The sequence below is a fragment of the Syzygium oleosum genome, unplaced genomic scaffold (assembly GCF_021117445.2).
Source record: "Syzygium oleosum isolate NSW1041296 unplaced genomic scaffold, Sole_v2.1 Sole_v2.15, whole genome shotgun sequence".
Taxonomy (NCBI): Eukaryota; Viridiplantae; Streptophyta; class Magnoliopsida; order Myrtales; family Myrtaceae; genus Syzygium; species Syzygium oleosum.
The window spans coordinates 3,191,252-3,209,590 of record NW_026607499.1 but is presented as its reverse complement, the minus strand read 5'-3'; the positions used below and the strand labels follow the sequence as shown (position 1 = coordinate 3,209,590).

The following is an 18,339-nucleotide window of genomic DNA, read 5'->3' as shown; positions in this document are numbered from 1 at the left end:
AGTAAATTTTTTTGTAAATCATTTACTTTTCGCGAAACAACGTAGCTTAAAAGGTAATTTGCACTAGGAATTTCCCTTTTCCCCCCAAAGAAAACAAGAGGGAAGGAGTTGAGTAGTGAAAAGCAATCAAACAAAGTCACTTGTTTTTAACTTTTTCTTCCTCAATCTTTTCATCCTTTGCTTAAATACCTCAGTACCATACTCCCACCTCCACACAGCAAAAACCTCCACACAGCAAAAACCTCTCTCTCTCTCTCTCTCTCTCTCTCTCTCTCTCTCTCTCTCTCTCTCTGTCTGCCTGTCTCTCTCTCTTGCCCCCTCAAGTGTCATTTTCTAACACATACTTCACACAAATCATCCAACCCTTCGCTTCATACCTTGTCATTGCTCTTCTCTCTCCCTCTCTCTCCCTCTCAATCGCTCTCATCTCTAATCTCTCTGCAACTTCTCCTCAGATTGATCAAAACACACACCCCCCCCCCCATCTCAACTCCCACAAGGAATTGAACTCGCCCAACATCTTCATCGCGTTCCAATTCAAAGAACCATACTCACAGGTCTGCATCTTTCTCATCCTAGAGCATCGGTAACAACAAAGAGGAAGAGGAAGAGGAAGAGGAAGAGAGAGGAAGGTAATTCCAAAGGACAGACTTTGGGCTCGTTTGGTTCACATGAACATGGAGCTCTTCCCGGCACAGCCTGACTTATCGCTGCAAATAAGCCCTCCCAACAGCAAACCCACCTCGACATGGAGGAGATCGACAGATCAAGAAGAGGCCAACTTGACCTTCTGGAAGAAGGCCTTGGACTCCAGAAGCTCTCTCTCCTCCGTGTCGAGACCCGACGCTCGACCCGAACTCTCTCCGTCGTCGAACACCCGGTTCGCTGGGTCTGGACCCGACGCTTATCCTCTCCTCCAGAGACGAAGCAGCAGCAACCACCTCGTCCATCGTTTTCAAGAAAAGAACCCCAAGCATGTTTATCAGCAGCATCTGCATCATCATCCGCTAGGCCAAGAGGTCGGCACATTGAGACCCATCGGCGGAATTCCACTATACCAGAACACTTCTTTTCCATTTTCTCACCATCAACAACTACAGTCTCTTGATGTTATTGCCAATTCTTCACTCTCTTCCCTGGCTAATAACACCGCCATGAGCTGCTCGAGTCCTAATAGATTCCACTCCCACGGTTTGATGCGGTCGAGGCTCACGTCGAGGTTCCCTGGGGCCAAACGCGGCACGAGGGCTCCTCGGATGCGGTGGACCACCACGCTCCATGCCCGGTTTGTCCGCGCCGTTGAGCTGTTAGGCGGCCATGAAAGTAGGTTAAATTTTCATGCTCTCTGCCTAATTTTTCTCAATTGAAAGGCTAAGTTCCTCATTTTTCGGGTTAATCTACAAAGCAAAGATGATTCTTTCTCATCCGTAAACACTCGAATCCCCGATAATCAACACGCACCATTAGTCTCGTTTCCTTTATAAAAACAAGCCATCCATTTGAGTGATGTCAAATTTCTTATATTGCTCCTGTTCCCATTGGAATTTGCTGCTAGCAACAATTTCAGAGATGTCACGAAAAAGACAAGCGACTACATATATATACTCACTATGTTTCGAATTTTTTTGGTTTCCTTTTTGTTGTGGGGTTTAGGAGCTACACCAAAGTCAGTTCTTGAGTTAATGGATGTGAAAGATCTCACCTTGGCGCATGTGAAATCTCATTTACAGGTAATACTTACTAAAGACACACCCCTTCTTTAATAATTAATTTCCCTCTAATATTTTTGTCTAATTTTTCTCCTCTCTCCTTCTCTTCACGTTTTTCGTTTGTCGCATTGTGGGAGTTAAAATCGCATATTACCCTTGCTTTGACTCGTGTTTGCCCTTTCGAGACATGCACTTGTTTTCAGTTCGTGGAAAGGTTGCTTCTAGCTTCTGAACTTGTTATTTACAGCCCTACATTGTTATGTACTGCAGAGGGAGGTGTTTAATGCATTTATCAAATTCCAATACTCTGCAACCTTTTTTGGCCGCTTCTTTTTCCCCTACATCTAATGGTCCTCCAAGCTCGTGCACAGCTTTTTTCTTTGGAAGAGTGAAACCACCACGTGAGGTAAACGTAAGGAAGAATTTAAGTCTTCCCGAGAGAGAGAGAGAGAGAGAGAGAGAGAGAGAGAGAGAGAGAGAGAGAGAGAGAGAGAGAGAGAGAGAACAGTAGGACAAAGCCGAGTAATTTGTGAAGGTGTTTGTGGAGTCCGCTGTCATAATTTTGTCCGAAACAATCCACCATGCGTATGTGTAATGGATTTTCTTCTTAATTTTCGAAATTAAGTAGTAGTGTTTCTGTGCAAATATTGGCTTGTGGGAACTAGACGTGCTCTAAAAATCCATGCACGAAGCCCGAGAATTGGGTGAGTCATTGCCATCAATGTTTCATCATTTCTCAATTATTTGTTCATCATTTGGATGGTCCTAACCACGGTGGTTCAACCATGGTTAGTCAGTACATGTTCAGTACGTACTGGAGCTTCAAAATCATATGATGTGTAGAACAGATGACTGTGCAGCCTTACTCGACTTGTCCCAGTGACTATATATGGCTTTTGCACTGGTCAAAAAGCAGAAACTATATACATGGCTCTTGCCTCTTTGCAATGAATTTGCCGACGACCTTTTCGGTTTCCCTTTTTTTGGGCCAGTGATTTGGCAATAACCCTTTCGTTCTTTGCATTGATTTAGCTCGATTATGCACCCATGGAGATGAAAATCTTGCGATGGCTGATTCTATTGATATATTGAAGAATAGAACTCATGCATGTTTTATCTACTTCCTGTTGATCCAATATGTCTATAGAATTATTGAAAGAACAACTACGAATACTGAATCTGTATTAGGTTTTTTTAATCATAAGACATAATTACTGCTCTCAAGAGATACTCGTTGACATTTTTGTGAAGAGAATGTGTTGCATTTTGATAATGAACTGTAATTTGTGGAGACAGATGTACAGAACCGTGAAGACGACTGATAAGACAGCTGGTTCTTCAGGTATCGACAGGTTTCTTTATGTATTGATTTTGATTTGAATGGAAGCGGAACTATTGATGAGCCATCTAGGAATCTTTGACATTTTGTAGGACAATCTGAAGTACTTGATAATGCATCATCTGGAGATACCTCAGAAGATTTAGTGTTCGAAATTGGTAACTCAAGAAGGCCCGAGACATCAATTCAACAAGGAGAACCGAATAATCAAGAAAAGGATTACAATGCCCTAAAGTGGAGCAAATCACCAAGGTGAACACTCATTAGGCAAATGGCATCATAATACCTTAATTACTCACTGCTAGGGGCCTCAGTTCCTGCATGACCAGCATTTGAGTCCATTCTAAAGAGAACTAAATAAACCAAAATATTTTGGTATAAATGTGTAATTAACCGGAGTTTCAGAGGATTATTTACAGCATCGGCATGCGATTGTTCCATTTTCTTATCTTTTAAGTAGGCAATAGTTGCATGGATGGAAGAGAATGAGCATCGCATATTTAAGAATTAGGACTTAGACTCAAACAGCAAACAAAAAGAGCAAAACCCATTTATCACTGGTATGTGCTTCAATGTCCAAACCATGAAGACAGGAACTTCAATGATGGCACAATGATATGTTTCTCATCATCATTTGCATGGGACATGGAAATGGAGTAAGATACACCATTAACTCTCCCACCATTCCAAGAAATGATTCCCACTTGACAAGATCTGCCTAAAGAATATAACGAAGACAGCTCTTTCTTTTGGATTTTGTGGGCACTCTCTTATGTAAGGGACACTCATAGGTGGCCCACACACTTGGTAGTCAAAAAGGATTGATCCATGGCTGGACCCATTCGTGGAAATTTGGGAGCTAAAACCATGCCCTAAATATGAACCCATCTGTAGAAAACTTTGGTGCTAGAGTTCATATCCTTGAAGCTTTGTGTCTTTGTGTCGTCATTAGTCAGCCGTTTGATTGGCAATTGGCAATTCGTCTATCACATGGGTGGGTTTCAACTTTAATTCTTCTTTTCTGAATCAAGACAATAATGTCTAAAAAGTGGAGTAGCTCGCAAGAAAGATCTGTTTTCTCAGTGATTCTTGCTTTTCTCTTGCATGGCCTCCACTGATTGGACAGTCTCTCCAGTCTCAACATGTTTGGTTGGTTTCTAGCAGGGAAGCTTGGAAGCAAGGAAAACTACAAGAAGATGATTTCATAAGAAATTGCGCGACATACATTGAGGTACCAAATTTTGGCACTTCCATTCCCTAAATGCCCTCTTTGCATACGAAGTTGCCTTTCTATTGTAATATAATGATATCTTCATCTTTAAGGGGTGACATCTTTGATTCTCTCTCTCTTTCTCTCTTCTTTTTACATTTTTTGCTGACAATCAAGAGTTGCTTCATCACATGAACTTGTCCCCAGGATTTCAAATGCTCTCTGCATTTTTTTTCTTTTGTTGCTGTTCCTCAATAAGTAGTCTTTTATTCCCTGAGACACAGTGTCCTTTTTATTCCTACCACACCTCCCTTTTGCCGATGAAGTTTTGCCTTTTTTTCCCCTCCTGCAGGAAGATGGTAATCCAAAGTGCCCAAGCAATGAGAGAATATCAGATGTGAGCTCATCAAATCTTTCAGGGACAAGCAATAACATGAAGCCCAATCTGGAGTTCACATTGGGAAGATCATCTTCACATTAATTGCTTTTTGCTTTTTTGTTTTTTTCTCTCCTGTGCACTACTCATTTTAAAATCATTATACCTCTTAAGGGGTACTGCTCTGTGTATAGAACCAGGTGCCCGCTCAGAAAATCAGAGAGAAAAAGAAAGGAGAGAGAGAGAGAGAGAGAGAGAGAGAGAGAGAGAGAGAGAGAGAGGGAGAGAGAAGAAAAGTGAAAAGGAGAGAGAGGAAAAGAGAAAAAAAGTGAGGTGAAAAAGAGAGGGAAGGAGACAAACGATGACAGAAAGCAGAAGAAAAGCAAGAAGCGATGGGAAAAGCAAGTCATGTCTTTCTAATTCATCTAGTATGAAACCCTCCTGTGTGAGCATCCGAATCAACGCATCATATTCCTACGTAGATATGAAACCTAATTGGTTTAGTTTGTCTCCCACTAAGAGAGAGAGAGATCTTACCATCAATAATGATGAGCATAGAAAGATCCTTTGTGGTAATTGTAGTATGTTCCTATGGACCATTGTCACACACACGGGAAAAACTTTCCAGGCTAAACTTTTTCACCGTGGATCGAGCAGTCTATTCGACCAATGTGGTGCCCACATATCTGGTATCACTCGATTCGCAGTGAACCAATCCAGGCAAGAATTCGCCCACCATGCTTTGATATATTTCCCATGAATATGAATAAAAGTTAGGCACTGGGAGAGCATTCCTTTGTGGTCTTAGTTTATCACTTGTGTATGGTTGATAAAACAAGTTATTATTATAAATAACATGAACTCATACACTTGCTGTCAAGAAACCCGAAACCAGAGTATGGGTCTTATTGCGTGATCAGCGATTTTTGAAAATCGGCTTAATTTAGACCCTAAAGGAAGAATAAGTAGTCGAAGAAGAACTTTGTGCTTCTGTTATCTAACATTTTGCTTGTACTCAGCATATTCTTTGCAAAATAAGTTTCCATTATCTAAGGAAGTAACTAACTATACAAATAACTTCTCCACTAGTTGTTAATGCAATAGCACCATCTGGTCTTCCATGATACAGTACTACCATATATATGCTAGGACATACTCAATCTCTACAATTGGAGCAACAAAAAGAAAGATGAGAATGGAATGAATCACATCAAAAGAAAAACAAGGAAAAGAGCAAAATATTATTACCTTTTTCCATTATGCTGATGCTATTTAGGGTTTGCACTTAGGGGCCAAAGAAAGACTAGAGAAATGCTCGAGTACAGGAAGATGAAGATCTTGTGCATTTGAGTAGGTCAAAAGATGGAAGCAACTTTTGCTTTCAGTATTTCTGATTTGGTTTTGGCAAGAGAGGACTCCAATATTAGCTGAATCAGAAGGGTAAAAAAAGCTGTCCCTTTTGAATACTAGTATTCACCCTCCAATATTTCACCTGCATGCTGTGCTTTAACGTAAGCGAATGACGCTGTCCTTTATTACCCACAAAAGAAGAATGCGAATTCCCACTTTGGACTTCAGTCATTTGAACACTTGTCTGAATTATACATTCCGAAGTCGTACTTGTGAAATTACCGAGCATACGATGTTTGACCAGAACTGACACATGATGGCTCCTTTTACAGTAGCGTGTTGACTGTGGCGTGAAGCTTTCACTTGAAACTCGACAATTCTCTCTCTCCACCGTCGGAGCAATTATTCCCAGTTGCCATAACAAAGTCTGTCCAAAGCATATGTATATATGATACCGAGGTTCTTGAATACAGGAAGAAAACCTATTTTATGTGAGTTTTAAGTAGGGTAAAATGGGGGATAACTTATTCTCGAAACACAGGTCAAGTCAATCCTATAAAAAAGTACAGGAATTTTACGAGAAAAACGCTTGCTTCTGGGAACATTTTTCTATATAGATGTGTGGGTGTGCACATCTATATATATTGTATATCTGTTATACATGACGATGGTTGTGCCACGTTTCAGTTAAGGACTTTCTGATGCATGGGTTTTGGTAGCTTTTTGCAATAATTGCTGTCATCATTACTACCACCTCTTCCCATCCTTCCTCAGTTCAGAGAGAGACAACCCTGAGTGAGATTTGGGGATATTGGGGGTTTGACTTTGACCTGCTGTCCAGCTCCATCTACCTTTTCATCAAATTCAATTTCATGCTGCATATATACTAATATTTATATTAAAACTTTATATACTAAATAAATAATGTGGTAAGTGATTTTGATATACCTAATGTTGCTCTCGCTCTGAAATGTCACTTAGCTATTAGATCACGATTGTGACGTACTCGAGACATTTCTATCGTGGCATCAAACTATTGAGATGCACTTGATCGAATTATATATATCGAACATCTACTAACCTTTTCTTTTCATGAACCCTTTTGTCGCCTTAACCCGGTTCAAAATACTCGATTGCGATCCTAGCTTCCACGAGGCACGCACGCAAATGAAAAGATCGAGAACGTTCGTGCTTCAACTTAGCATGAGAATCGAGATCAACGAGAGAACAATCTCAGAGGAGGGTTCTGATGGGATGATGGGCTTCTATATATACATATGTCTCGAGTCATATGTATGGAAATAACTTTCTTTCTAATGACAGTTGCATAATACGCGCTATCTTGATGGATGAGTGTGAATTCAGCCAGATGGAGAACTGCGGAATAAAAAGCATGGTGCGTCAATGCTCTTCCGGTTTTAGAGAGTCACCATCCACGAGGAAAAGGGCTGGAGGATAAGCTCGTACCAAGTCTTGAAACGATGAAACTTCCTTGAAGATCTACAAGGCCCTAACTAAGATCAGAAGACGCCTTCGTTCCTCAGTCGATCGTACACTCCAAGATCGGGTTCGAACGAAAGGAGGAACACGAAGGGGAGTAGAGTTAGGGGGACCTACGAGGTGTGGCCTCTAGCGGTGCGAAGGAGCGGTTTCTTTCAAAACGGGCGCTAGCAGACAATAATCTTGGTCGACAGAGAGAGAGAGAGGGTGGATGCGTACAAAGAGCAATTGAAGTCGCTCACCTACAACGTGATAATCAATGGAAAAAAAGGCGTTTTGCCCCCACGCCATCACTTCAAAAGGGCGCACAGGAACCGGGCCACGAGCTATGACCATGTTCACGGAAGCAAAGCCAGCGAAGGGAGTTAATGAAGACACTTGCTCGTCGCTGTCGTTCCGGGATTGACAAGACATGAGGCCCCGCAGGATTAATGGAGGCCGCGACCGAACACCCTTTCTTAATTTCCAGGATTACACGCTGCTTTGGTGCCGACTGCATATGCTCCAAGAAATGTTAGGTTTGACGTTCGATTTATGTTGAACATGTGCCCTTTCAAAGGCAAGTCACATTGGACATGTCCAGTTCCCCGAACAGACCGAAATGCCCTTACGTTTCGTGTGTATTCACGCGAAAAAGACCTCGTTCTCTCTCTTTCGTTGTGCTCGTGGAGGAGGCTGCCATCTCAGGCGACCTTAGATTGCGATTGGGGAGAGAGAAAGAGAGGGGTCAGCGAGGGACATCGTCGTGGTTGGTGGAGCTGGCCGCTTAACGACCGTGGTTACGGCCGACGGTGGTGGAGCGCCACGCATTTCTCTAATTTAAAAAACTTGTACATCATGTTCCTGCTTTTGACAAGACGGGAGCAGGTAGACTTAATCGACGAGCTTAATCAGGCAAAGCACAACTCGGGAAAACTTGCTGAGACGCTGTACTTTTCTACGGCCAATAACTGATCGTGCACTAATTCCCACTAATCATCTAAAACAGATTCCTAAACTCGAGACTGCAAATACGAAAACAAGGAATGTTTTGTATGGGATCGTGTTCAATCTATGATGGTGTAGTGTTAAATTATTACATGCATAATTCTTATGTCCATAAATAAATGATGGGGTCCAACTTCTAGCTTCATCTTCATATGTAGGGTTAGGTGGGGGTGATAGCGTGGCTACATGGACTATTGCTTGAATAGTTGTTATCATATCTACTAGATGCAATGCTAATGTTGCATCGAAATAATGCAAAGTATAGATATATATACGTTTCTTCGGTCCCTCGGTTATTAGCATAGAGTAGGTTGAATAAGAACTTCCTACCATGAGAGAAAAAAAAGGTTTGAATGAGCTCCACCTATTATTTTTTTTTTGGTCGAAGTAATTATTTCATTCATATCTCAAAATGATACATCAGAGGTTCAAAATAAAGCAAATACCAAATAGCAAAGCAGTACGACAAAGCACAGATTGATGTGATAAGCACACTTTCGTTCCATAAAAACGGATCTGTCGTTGTGACATCAAAACAAAACCGACGGCGATTGATTACCGAATTTTACATTGTCATCGGTGATGAGCGCATACCTTGGAAAAAAATAAGAACGACAAAATTTGTGGATATGCCGTTTCTGCAATCTCTCATGGAGTCATTTTTCGAAAGAATTGGGGGCCAATATCGAATCGCAAGAGGCGATATTTCAATTGTTGACCTATCACATTCGAGTATTACGATTAATAGTATTAAAATTACGACGAAATGTACATTTGCCACCACAACCCATGATAGTTAAAGACCTGTTTCTCAGCGAGTCATCCATAAGAAGGGCCAGCAAGAGTTGTAACAAAAGAATCCAATTAAGCCACACCCATCTTGTGTTAGTGTACAGTTGTTTTGGCTTTAACTCAGAATTGAGGCTGTTGGTTAGGACGCAGGGGATCTCCAGCTCAGGATTAAAAGTCATTCGCTCGAATCCCACAAATCTCGTGTTGCTTTGAGTCGAGGTCACTTGCAAGGGCCAAGAGTTTGGATTTAATCAATTTCATGGAACTGTCGGATGTTTTTTTCAGACATCTAACGGTAAAATTATCAAAAAAGTCCTAATCCTATTATAGTTGTGTCAATTCAGTCATAAACCATTTTTTTTTCCCATTTGAGTTCTGAACCTTTTGCGTTTGCGCCAATTCAGTCCATCCGGCTAATTTTGACTAGAGATTGCCGACATGGACGCCGGCCATCTTATGTGGCGCGACAAGCGTTGGCGTGGACATTTTTAAATTAAAAGTATAATATTTTTCGAATTTTATTTATTTATTTATCCCTTTTTTTTCTTCCCTTCTTCCTTTGGTCGGTGAGGGCGAGCCTCACCGTTGTGGGGCGGGGTTGGCCTCCCCATCAAATGCAGTAGATGAACGAACGATTTTGACAAAGTTCGATGATCAAATCGAAGCAGAATCAAGCAAATTCTACGGTTTTTGTTTTGTGCTTGAGAGTATCGAGCACAATGATTTTTTACAGTTTGATAACAAAAATTCGACGAGCATAGCCATGACGATGAGCCTCCCCCTCGCCAGCCATTAGCGAAGCTCGACCTCACCAGCCTGGCGATGGCGAGCCTCGCCCAATGACGGCAAGGTCGAGGTTCACCATCCCCAGTGGTGGTGAGGTCACCTTTGCCACTGGTTCGCCATTGGCCGGTTGCCGAGGTTTGGCGACTGACTAAAGGAAAAAAAAAAGAAAGGGAAAAAAATTAATAAAAAAATTAAAATATTATTTAAAAATGTCAATGTCAGCGCTGCTGGCGCCATGTAGGACGGCCGGCATTCATGTTAGTAATTTACAACTAAAATTGGCTAGATTTACCGAATTTTCACACACAAAATGTTCAGAAATCGATTGAAATTTTTTATTTATTTAAGATCGAATTGATATAATTATAATAAATTTAGAGTTTTTTTAATTCTCCCTACATCTAACTAGTCAGATTTCCACGTTCCTATCCCTAAATTATCGGAGATTTTTTTTATTTAAAAAAAGGGTTTATTTGGCTAGGGCACTAGTGAAAAAGACTCGTGCCAACATAAAAGGCCAATTTGAGCTGTATAGGCAATAGGCTGTAGGCCTCTCTCTCTCTCTCCACCGCTGTCGATTTTTGGGGAATGTCAAAGAAATTATTTGCCCATCATGACTCTTATCATTCATACCTTGGCCCCACCGTCCTTACACGTGTCCGAATCTCGTCGCGTCGATGTGGGCCGCACACCGGCCGTGTGGCCGTCCGATCTGCAGCGGCAGCATTACATGGAGAGATCAGGAAAAGAAGTGGGGGCTCGCAGTGGAGCCCAGGGCCGAAGTAACTTAAAATTAAAGTCACCCTCGGCTGCTTTGGGTGCACCGAGAGGGACCAACCTTTTATTATTATTATTTTTTTATGTCCTGTCTTCGATTCTCTTCTTTCTGATTTTTGCTCTGCTTTTACAAGAGCACGAGAGTCGAATATCGCACGTGTGGTATTAGCGTCTCTACTCGCCTAATTCCTTTATCAGCATTACTGCATTGCTATTGGCGATGACCAACATTTCACTCTGTAGTGGAGAACGAGTCAAAGGGCAAGAGAGTCAGTCAGGAGCTGCAAGCAAGAAATGATGATGATGATGATGATGATGATTTGGGGCAATCGATTGCTTCATGATTGGCGCTTCTCTTTCTCTCTCTCTCTCTGAAAGAAAGGTTGCACCGTGTGGGGTTTCGCTGTCCATCCGCGTCCTTTTCAAGACAACAGTGTTGTCTCGTGTATCTGTTTCGTTCATCTATTTATTAACGTTTACTTTCGACAAGATTGCTTGTCGATTCCGATTATAAAAAGACAAGCCCAAATCCACCAATTTCATGAGGAAAATCTTTTTGTCAGTCCAGGCCCGTCAAATGCGGCGTGCTCTTTCGCTTCTCATGCTCCCCATTCAATAGAATTTTTCTTGCGTTTTTTAAAACCAGCAATAGCCTTAAATACTCAGATTTTGTGCTTTCACTTGGTCTTTTACCCTCTTCATGATTGTATTGTTCATTCAACACATTTCGGTATTAGGACATGCGAGTATCGGAACAGGGAAGCTTCATCTCTCTTCTGACCAGCGAATACTGTCCAAAAACTCATGGCCAACATGAGATCCAATTCGTGCTCCTCTGTGATGGAGAGAGAGACGAAACGGTCCTTTGCTATTTTCTCGCTCGCTTCTAAACACGGAGCGGGTACGATGAGGCTCGTCTGCTTATGAGGAGGAGCTACGGCGAGTTACTTACGGCAGATTTCACACGGCGCAGAGCTATGGCCGCGTACTGGTAGCACCTGCGAAAGATATGCCATCTTCCCTTGGTTTTGTCCCCTATTAGGATCACAAGACCACTCTTCAGCTGTCAAACAAGGTAAACAGCAACAGGATAGGAAGCATGAGAAAAATACATTGCTACCTCAGCATAGTTCATGAGAAAATCCGGAGTTTAAAACACATTAAATCGGCATGGAGGCGGTAACTCAAAAAGTTGCGGCTCTCCAGTTTCAACGAACACTTTATCCAATCTAACAATCTACTAGTAAGATCTTAGGAAATTTATAAAACTAAGCTATACAAGTTTCCACATGCAAAACCAAGAATATTGCTACCAGAGGAGTAGAGGAAAAGACAAATTCACTTCATGTCGACGCATTCGCAGACCGCAGCACTCGTAATCCCATCGTCAAACATCTTGAAAGGATTGCAAACAGGCCTCCGCACCAAACAAGGACAATCAAAATCCACCAGGGCCTCCTGCTTTCTGGTCCACCTCACCCATCGAAGGACCCTGCAAACAGCCAATGACACAATCAAGTACTCATCGAGCGACGCCACTTCAAAGAAGAGACTAATAAGTGAAAAATAGAATCGGATCTGAAATGAGACCACAAAAGCAAATGACACAGTTAATCAATAGCCTGATGGGACATACTCTCCAATATACATGATATTTCGCCATACTGATGAATTTTCTCAGGTAATTAATGTTAAACAGTCGATAAAAATGGAGTGAAATTTCTAATGTTGTGAGCAGACGTACCTTGCACTGTAGACCAGTTATAGTAGATCTCAATAAATCATCACCAACTATAAGTCTCAACTTCTTGACAAAATCATCCCGCGTAATCTTCCTTGCCTGGTATTAAAAAGAATGTCAGTATAATTTGGCCAAAACAATACCCATAACATCAAAATAACAGAAGACATTGCTACAATTGTGAGCATACCCTGAACAGGTTATAGTGACTTTTCACCAAATCCATATCTTTACAAGTAACTTTGTCAGAAATAGCAGCAAACAGCATAGGAAAAGGCATCCAGGGGGACCTAGGCGTCTTAGGAGCGCTGGAACCTATTGTAGGAGCTTTACCCCGATGTTCCATAATGTCTGAAGGTGGATGGCTACTACTTTCCTGCAATTAACAGGAAGGAAAACAAAAAAATTGTATGCAATTAGAAAATGAAATGACAAAAGAGTCGCATCAGACCAGACATCATAACAGGAAGAGAAGACAATATCGTCATAAGAAAACAGTCATTGTAGAAAAATATCCAAAATGCTTTCATTCACATCTGAACTTCCTGATACCTCTTGTAGTATGATCTATATAATTTTTCTTTACTTTTCCAAATCACATTCAGCTTATGCAAATTCGCGCGTATGTCCTTTCTAACATCTTTAACAGTTAATCAAGGCATCTTAGGATTATACTCAATAATGGTCAACACAAGACGGCCACAAGTTCTCCATAGCCTGTACCATAAGCAGTGCCATGCTACTAAAGCACGAGGCATGAACTCTCCATCACCCCGTCCTATTGGGAAAAGGTATCTAAGTGCTAGCTATACGGGCCATATAATGTGATCGGCCAATCACGTTGTCTGTGTGCAATGCTTGTCATCCTGCGTAGTGCTTAGCGATAACTCATTTTTTATTTGCCTATTGCACCACGTGACACTGCCATCATGTAACAGTCACATGAAATGCCTTCTCGTCCTATTAGTGCTGACTAGAAGTAGCCATCATGCACATAGCAATGTACACTAACTGCCGTGGCAAATGAACAGGTAATTTCTAATATTTAGGTTTCCTTCACACCCAAATAAAGACTTTTAAAAGAATAAAAAAATGAAAGTTCACTATGTCAAATGCATCGCAGTGCATTGCCAATCAACTAGCAAACCATAGTATCCAAAGCAGAAAAAAGTGGCACATAAACAACATCTTTCAAACCCTTACTGAGTCAACTGCAGACGAGTCTGTTTGAGGCTCCTGGAAAGACCTTGTAACTCTCAATGCAGTACGGTTACTCCTAGTTCCAATAAGATCTCCTGCATAGACAACAATATTGGGGCTAAAGTGCAGCTAATACATACAGAAGCACTTAGAAAGACCTGACTAACTGGGTCATCCAATCAGTAGTTGAACTGAAGATCAATCTCCTGAATGAACAAGGCCCACTGAACAATTGACATCAACATATCAAAGGACAAGGCCTCGTTTCTAAAACATCAACTTCAAAACTCTCTTCATCCAAGATAGGTTGAAACTGTGAAGATGATATCCGGACATCAGGATCAACTTCTGATGTTCCATCCGACAGATGACCCATAACATAATTGGCACATTCCACACAATAAGCGTTAGCAAAATAGCTGACCAACGAATTAATAGAAAACTTTTAAGGAATAAGATATCACCTTCAGGTTTCAATGTGACCTTGAAGCTAATAACATATTCTGGATAAATGTGGGTGTTCATGTTCATAGTCCAGACTACATAACGTGTGGGGTTTTGAAGATCATCTACTCCATTATCAAAGCCCTCGCCACTTGGATAACACTGTGTAGATCCAGGATGTACGACCTCCATGTTTCCCATTATTACACGGCAAAGCACCATGTGTCGAACCCCATTTTCGTCAACATCACAATTATTTGCACTGAGAACAAACCAAAAGTTGAAACCTCTATATAGATCAGGAAAATAAACCTAAATGAAATCAACAACGAACAAAAAAGAACGTAAATAACAATTGGAAAGGTGCAGTATAAAGTGTCACGTGTGCACAACTAATTTGTTCTTTTTCCTGTTTTTCTTTCTTTTGTTGGGGCAGACGAGGGAAGAGGGACGGGTTTATGTTGGTTCATGGCATCGACAATGGTTCTTAAAAGGGCACTCGTGAAATTAAATATGTTTTCCTTGTAAGAACTGACTATTACAAAAAAAAATGCCTATCATGGTTAAAGCACAAGGATAATAGCAAAGCCAAGACTTGCATTTTGACTAAAGCTCATCAGGATTTTAAGTTTTAACTTTTCTTTACAGTGTGTTTTCCTCGAGTAAAGAAGTATATAATGTCGCTTGCCGTATAGGAACTTAATCGTGTAATGTTTGCACGAGTATGTAAGCATGTGTCTAGATGCATCCATATCAGCTGCTGCACTTTGATAACGTATTCGCTGCTGATAGCAAAATAAGATATCCACCTGATCTGAATACAGTTTGCAGCTGCAAGCTGCACACCAATGCCATAAGTGGGCTTAGTTATCAGTGCTCCACAATTTCCAAGGCCATATGCCATGAGAGTGGGCAACACCGCATTTGGCACAGCAAGCCAAGCATACTTAATATTTGCTGATCCCCGGCGTTTCTCGGTGATTTCAATTTGCTTCTGGAAAAGGTCTAATCGATCTCGTATTGGTTCACTTGAGCAGCAGTACATATTACGAATGTCCACAACATTAGGGCCCATGCCCGTGAGGAACATCTTCCGCACTGTTTCAGAATCCAGTTTCCCACCATCGAGTTTTATCCTAGAGTCCACTTCTACCTCCACCTGCTTGTTCTCACCGACGGTTTCAACCAATTTCACTTGATGTTTCCTGTCACAGCTATCTTCAACTTCTGTGAACATGCGGTCATTGACTGATTTCTGGATTTGTTTGATGGGAGTGGTCGACTCCCCACTACATTCCTTTAGCTTAAATTGATCTATGCCGCTTATATCAATCTCGAGTTGCAGCTTCAATTCGCAAGACCCATCCCCATGCATAGGCTCTGGTAGATCCAAGCATTTATGTCGACAGCACTCGTTGGCAAAGGTTTCTGGAAAAAAGAAGCTACCAGCTTCATCAATCCAAGCAATAGGTCGCTGTATATTACTTTCCAAGTCTAGTCGAAACATGTGCAAGAAATCTAGCAGAAAATGATCACCACCAAAATTCACCTCGATGGCGGCCTTCTTCTTGCTCAGATCCTCCTTGATCAAGTCAATTAAAGTCTGGGGGAAATCAGTCCAGTCACCATTTTGATAATACATCAAACGTTGCGGAATCCCACTCTTCATGAAATTATAATAGTATCTAGCAATAGATTTTCCAAAAGGAGGCGGACAGCTGGCAGCGCTTTTGAAGCTGTCAATTTTCCTTCGTTTTCCATGCTTATTAGTAGATGATATATCGCAGGAGCACGGAACTTTGCAAGCAACATCAGCAATGCCAACTGCTCGCTTTCGCTTCAATTGGAGCGAGATTCTTTGCTTACCATCACTATCCAATACCTTTCCGATTTCGGCCTGCATTTCTATCTGCTTGTACTAGATCAATCACTATTGACGAGTTCAAATTCGAATGCAAAATAAGCTTGTACGGCAAGTACGACAAATAGCCTGGCTCAGGTGCACCTCAGAGTAAACTGTGCAACTGAAGAATGCAGAAGAGGCCTGGAAAAGTCAAATGAGTCAGAGACTAACTTTTTCTACCAACAACAAAACGATGCCGTATCAGAAAACACTATATATATATATATATATATATATATATATATATATATATATATATATGCAAAGACGAACTCATCTTATTTGGATCTTTCGGAATACATCTGTCGAGCGTCACTTTGGCAGATAAAAATTTAAACCCAGGGAAAGGAAACAAACACTTTGCCGTATATATCACGAGATATAACCCGGCAAGAATATAAATCAAAAGATAAACATACCAAGTGTAGATATCAGAGTTCATTCTGCACATATTCACAGTCTCGATATCCGTAGCGATTATACTATCAGAAGAATTCATCATCCCCTTTGATCGCTGTAACGCCTAGCACAGGACAGCCCCTACAACACCTGCAACCAATAACTTCCATCAACATACCAAACCACAACTCAAATCCCAGCATGCATCCTATTCACATAACCTTACAAAAGTTATACATCAAAGGTACGGACACCAAACGAGAGCTTGAAAAGTCCACAAAATTCATAAAATTTACTCCGAAGGCTGCTAGCTTTCTGCAAAAAAATCTATCGCTTTCTAAATCACTCCAGTTTGTGCAAACAAGATCAGGCGGCCCCAAAAAGGGAAAAATAGATCCAAAAATTTGTCAATCACCCTACTGATGAAAAGGGTTCTCTTCAAAACATGCACAAAACTTCGCAGAACCACCGGATCTACGTCAGATCTTTCCCAAATGCCATCCAAAATTCCAAATAAACCTAAGCAGATGCACAAACCAAATTTAACCACAAGGCACGGATTTCGTTGGGGGGGAAAAGTTACTTACACGAAAATCGTAATACAAAAACAAAGCGAACGGCTCCGATCTGCTCCGATCAGCACGAACCACAAAAAACACAACAAGCGATAATTAATCAAATCGTCAAGCCCATCCGAGATCATTACAACCAACAAAATAAAAACACCAAACAAAAAAAAAAAACCTGCAACCCCGTGAAGATTTTTATCACCAAACCTTTCAATTTCCATGAAAGATCAGCACTAGAGGACAGGCGATCTAGCTTACCAGAAAACAAACAAACGAGATAACCGGCGTTAACCCGAGCGGGATACGCGAACCGCCGTCGGCGAAGGCCGGACGGACGGAGGCCGATCGATCGATCGAAAACCCTAGATCGGGGAGGGCGGCGGACGAGCGAGCGAGCGAGCGGAACAGTAGCAGCAAGGCGGCGCCGTTTAAGCGACGGGCGATGGTGCGATGGCGATGAAGGAGGAGCCAGTGGCTAAACGGCGTGAGCCCGAGCCGGCGTCCTGGCGAGCCATTTTTGATCCCTTCCCCCCTACCCCCCAAAAAAAAAAAAGCGTGTGGGAGGTCGGTCTTCTTTGCGTGAGTTGAAAGCAAAAGAAGACGTCGCTATCCCCAGCCCGAAGTTTTTGAATTATTCTCCACTGCAGGACGGGGGGGGTGGGTTTCGATATCGTTACGCGCACGGCAGGTCGCCCTCCCCTCACCGCTCGCTCCTGATTGGACGGCCCCCCATCGTTGACTTTTCAAAGCGCGCGACCTGTTGGGTTTTGATTGGCGGTTGGGTGGTGTGGTGTGGGGTGAGGTAACGCAGCATTTTCGGGTCACTAATCTGAGTAAATCTCGTCCTGATTAGGATGGCCGAATCGCAATTTTCCATTCCCGTGGGGTCACTTGTGGAAATAAAGAGATTTTCCCAATTTGGGGTGGGGCCCGCTCGGAAAGTTGGGGGGGGGGGGGGCGAAGATAGGATTGCCTTACGTGTCGTCATCAGCGCCTTCCTAATAAAGCTTCTTTTATTTTAAAAAATAAAAAAAATGAAAAAAAAAAATAAAAGCTTCTTTTACACAGAGAGAGAGAAGGAGAGAGCGTGCGTGGGCCCCACGAAGAGAGAGAGGGAGAGTGGGTGGGTGGGGCCCAAAAAATGAAAGCAAAAACAGAGAAACGTATGAAAGCCCAAGAGGGACGAAGAAGCGGTCGGTAAGACGAAAGATGTTGAAAGCCATGATGACAAAGTTGGGGTGAAACCCCATCAACAAC

General features: G+C 41.9%; 2 protein-coding genes across 5 annotated transcripts; one reads left to right on the top strand and one right to left on the bottom strand.

The window, feature by feature from the left end:
• The first annotated feature begins 275 nt into the window (after positions 1-275).
• On the top strand, positions 276-4,830 carry LOC115677999 (probable transcription factor KAN2). 3 transcript variants are annotated; one of them, XM_030601263.2, is made up of 6 exons: positions 276-1,323; positions 1,654-1,730; positions 3,006-3,051; positions 3,141-3,300; positions 4,213-4,279; positions 4,611-4,830. In XM_030601263.2, the coding sequence occupies exons 1-6, from the start codon at positions 672-674 to the stop codon at positions 4,737-4,739; spliced, it is 1,131 nt and encodes a 376-aa protein (XP_030457123.1). In that variant the 5' UTR covers positions 276-671; the 3' UTR covers positions 4,740-4,830. The 3 variants fall into 3 exon arrangements, with proteins under 3 accessions (XP_030457123.1, XP_030457122.1, XP_056174521.1); XM_030601262.2 differs by having other exon boundaries at positions 4,210-4,279; XM_056318546.1 differs by having other exon boundaries at positions 4,175-4,279.
• Positions 4,831-11,926: 7,096 nt separating this feature from the next.
• On the bottom strand, positions 11,927-17,497 carry LOC115677996 (inactive poly [ADP-ribose] polymerase RCD1-like). 2 transcript variants are annotated; one of them, XM_056318543.1, is made up of 8 exons: positions 17,341-17,496; positions 16,534-16,663; positions 15,021-16,255; positions 14,232-14,473; positions 13,771-13,862; positions 12,758-12,943; positions 12,571-12,666; positions 11,927-12,318 (listed from the first exon to the last, which is right to left on the bottom strand). In XM_056318543.1, the coding sequence occupies exons 3-8, from the start codon at positions 16,112-16,114 to the stop codon at positions 12,265-12,267; spliced, it is 1,764 nt and encodes a 587-aa protein (XP_056174518.1). In that variant the 5' UTR covers positions 16,115-16,255; positions 16,534-16,663; positions 17,341-17,496; the 3' UTR covers positions 11,927-12,264. The 2 variants fall into 2 exon arrangements, with proteins under 2 accessions (XP_056174518.1, XP_056174519.1); XM_056318544.1 differs by lacking the exons at positions 11,927-12,318; positions 12,571-12,666; positions 12,758-12,943 and having other exon boundaries at positions 13,773-14,115; positions 17,341-17,497.
• Positions 17,498-18,339: the final 842 nt, after the last annotated feature.

Bases quoted from the DNA above. Each gene is read 5' to 3' on its own strand.
- LOC115677999 (XM_030601262.2), top strand. From the start codon at position 672: ATGAACATGGAGCTCTTCCCGGCACAGCCTGACTTATCGCTGCAAATA. The intron at 3,052-3,140 runs GTATCGACAGGT...GACATTTTGTAG, and splicing joins TAAGACAGCTGGTTCTTCAG to GACAATCTGAAGTACTTGAT. The intron at 4,280-4,610 runs GTACCAAATTTT...CCCCTCCTGCAG, and splicing joins ATTGCGCGACATACATTGAG to GAAGATGGTAATCCAAAGTG.
- LOC115677996 (XM_056318543.1), bottom strand. From the start codon at position 16,114: ATGCAGGCCGAAATCGGAAAGGTATTGGATAGTGATGGTAAGCAAAGA. The intron at 13,863-14,231 runs GTGATATCTTAT...TTGTCTATGCAG, and splicing joins GGTCACATTGAAACCTGAAG to GAGATCTTATTGGAACTAGG. The intron at 12,319-12,570 runs GTACGTCTGCTC...GGCTGTTTGCAG, and splicing joins TAACTGGTCTACAGTGCAAG to GGTCCTTCGATGGGTGAGGT.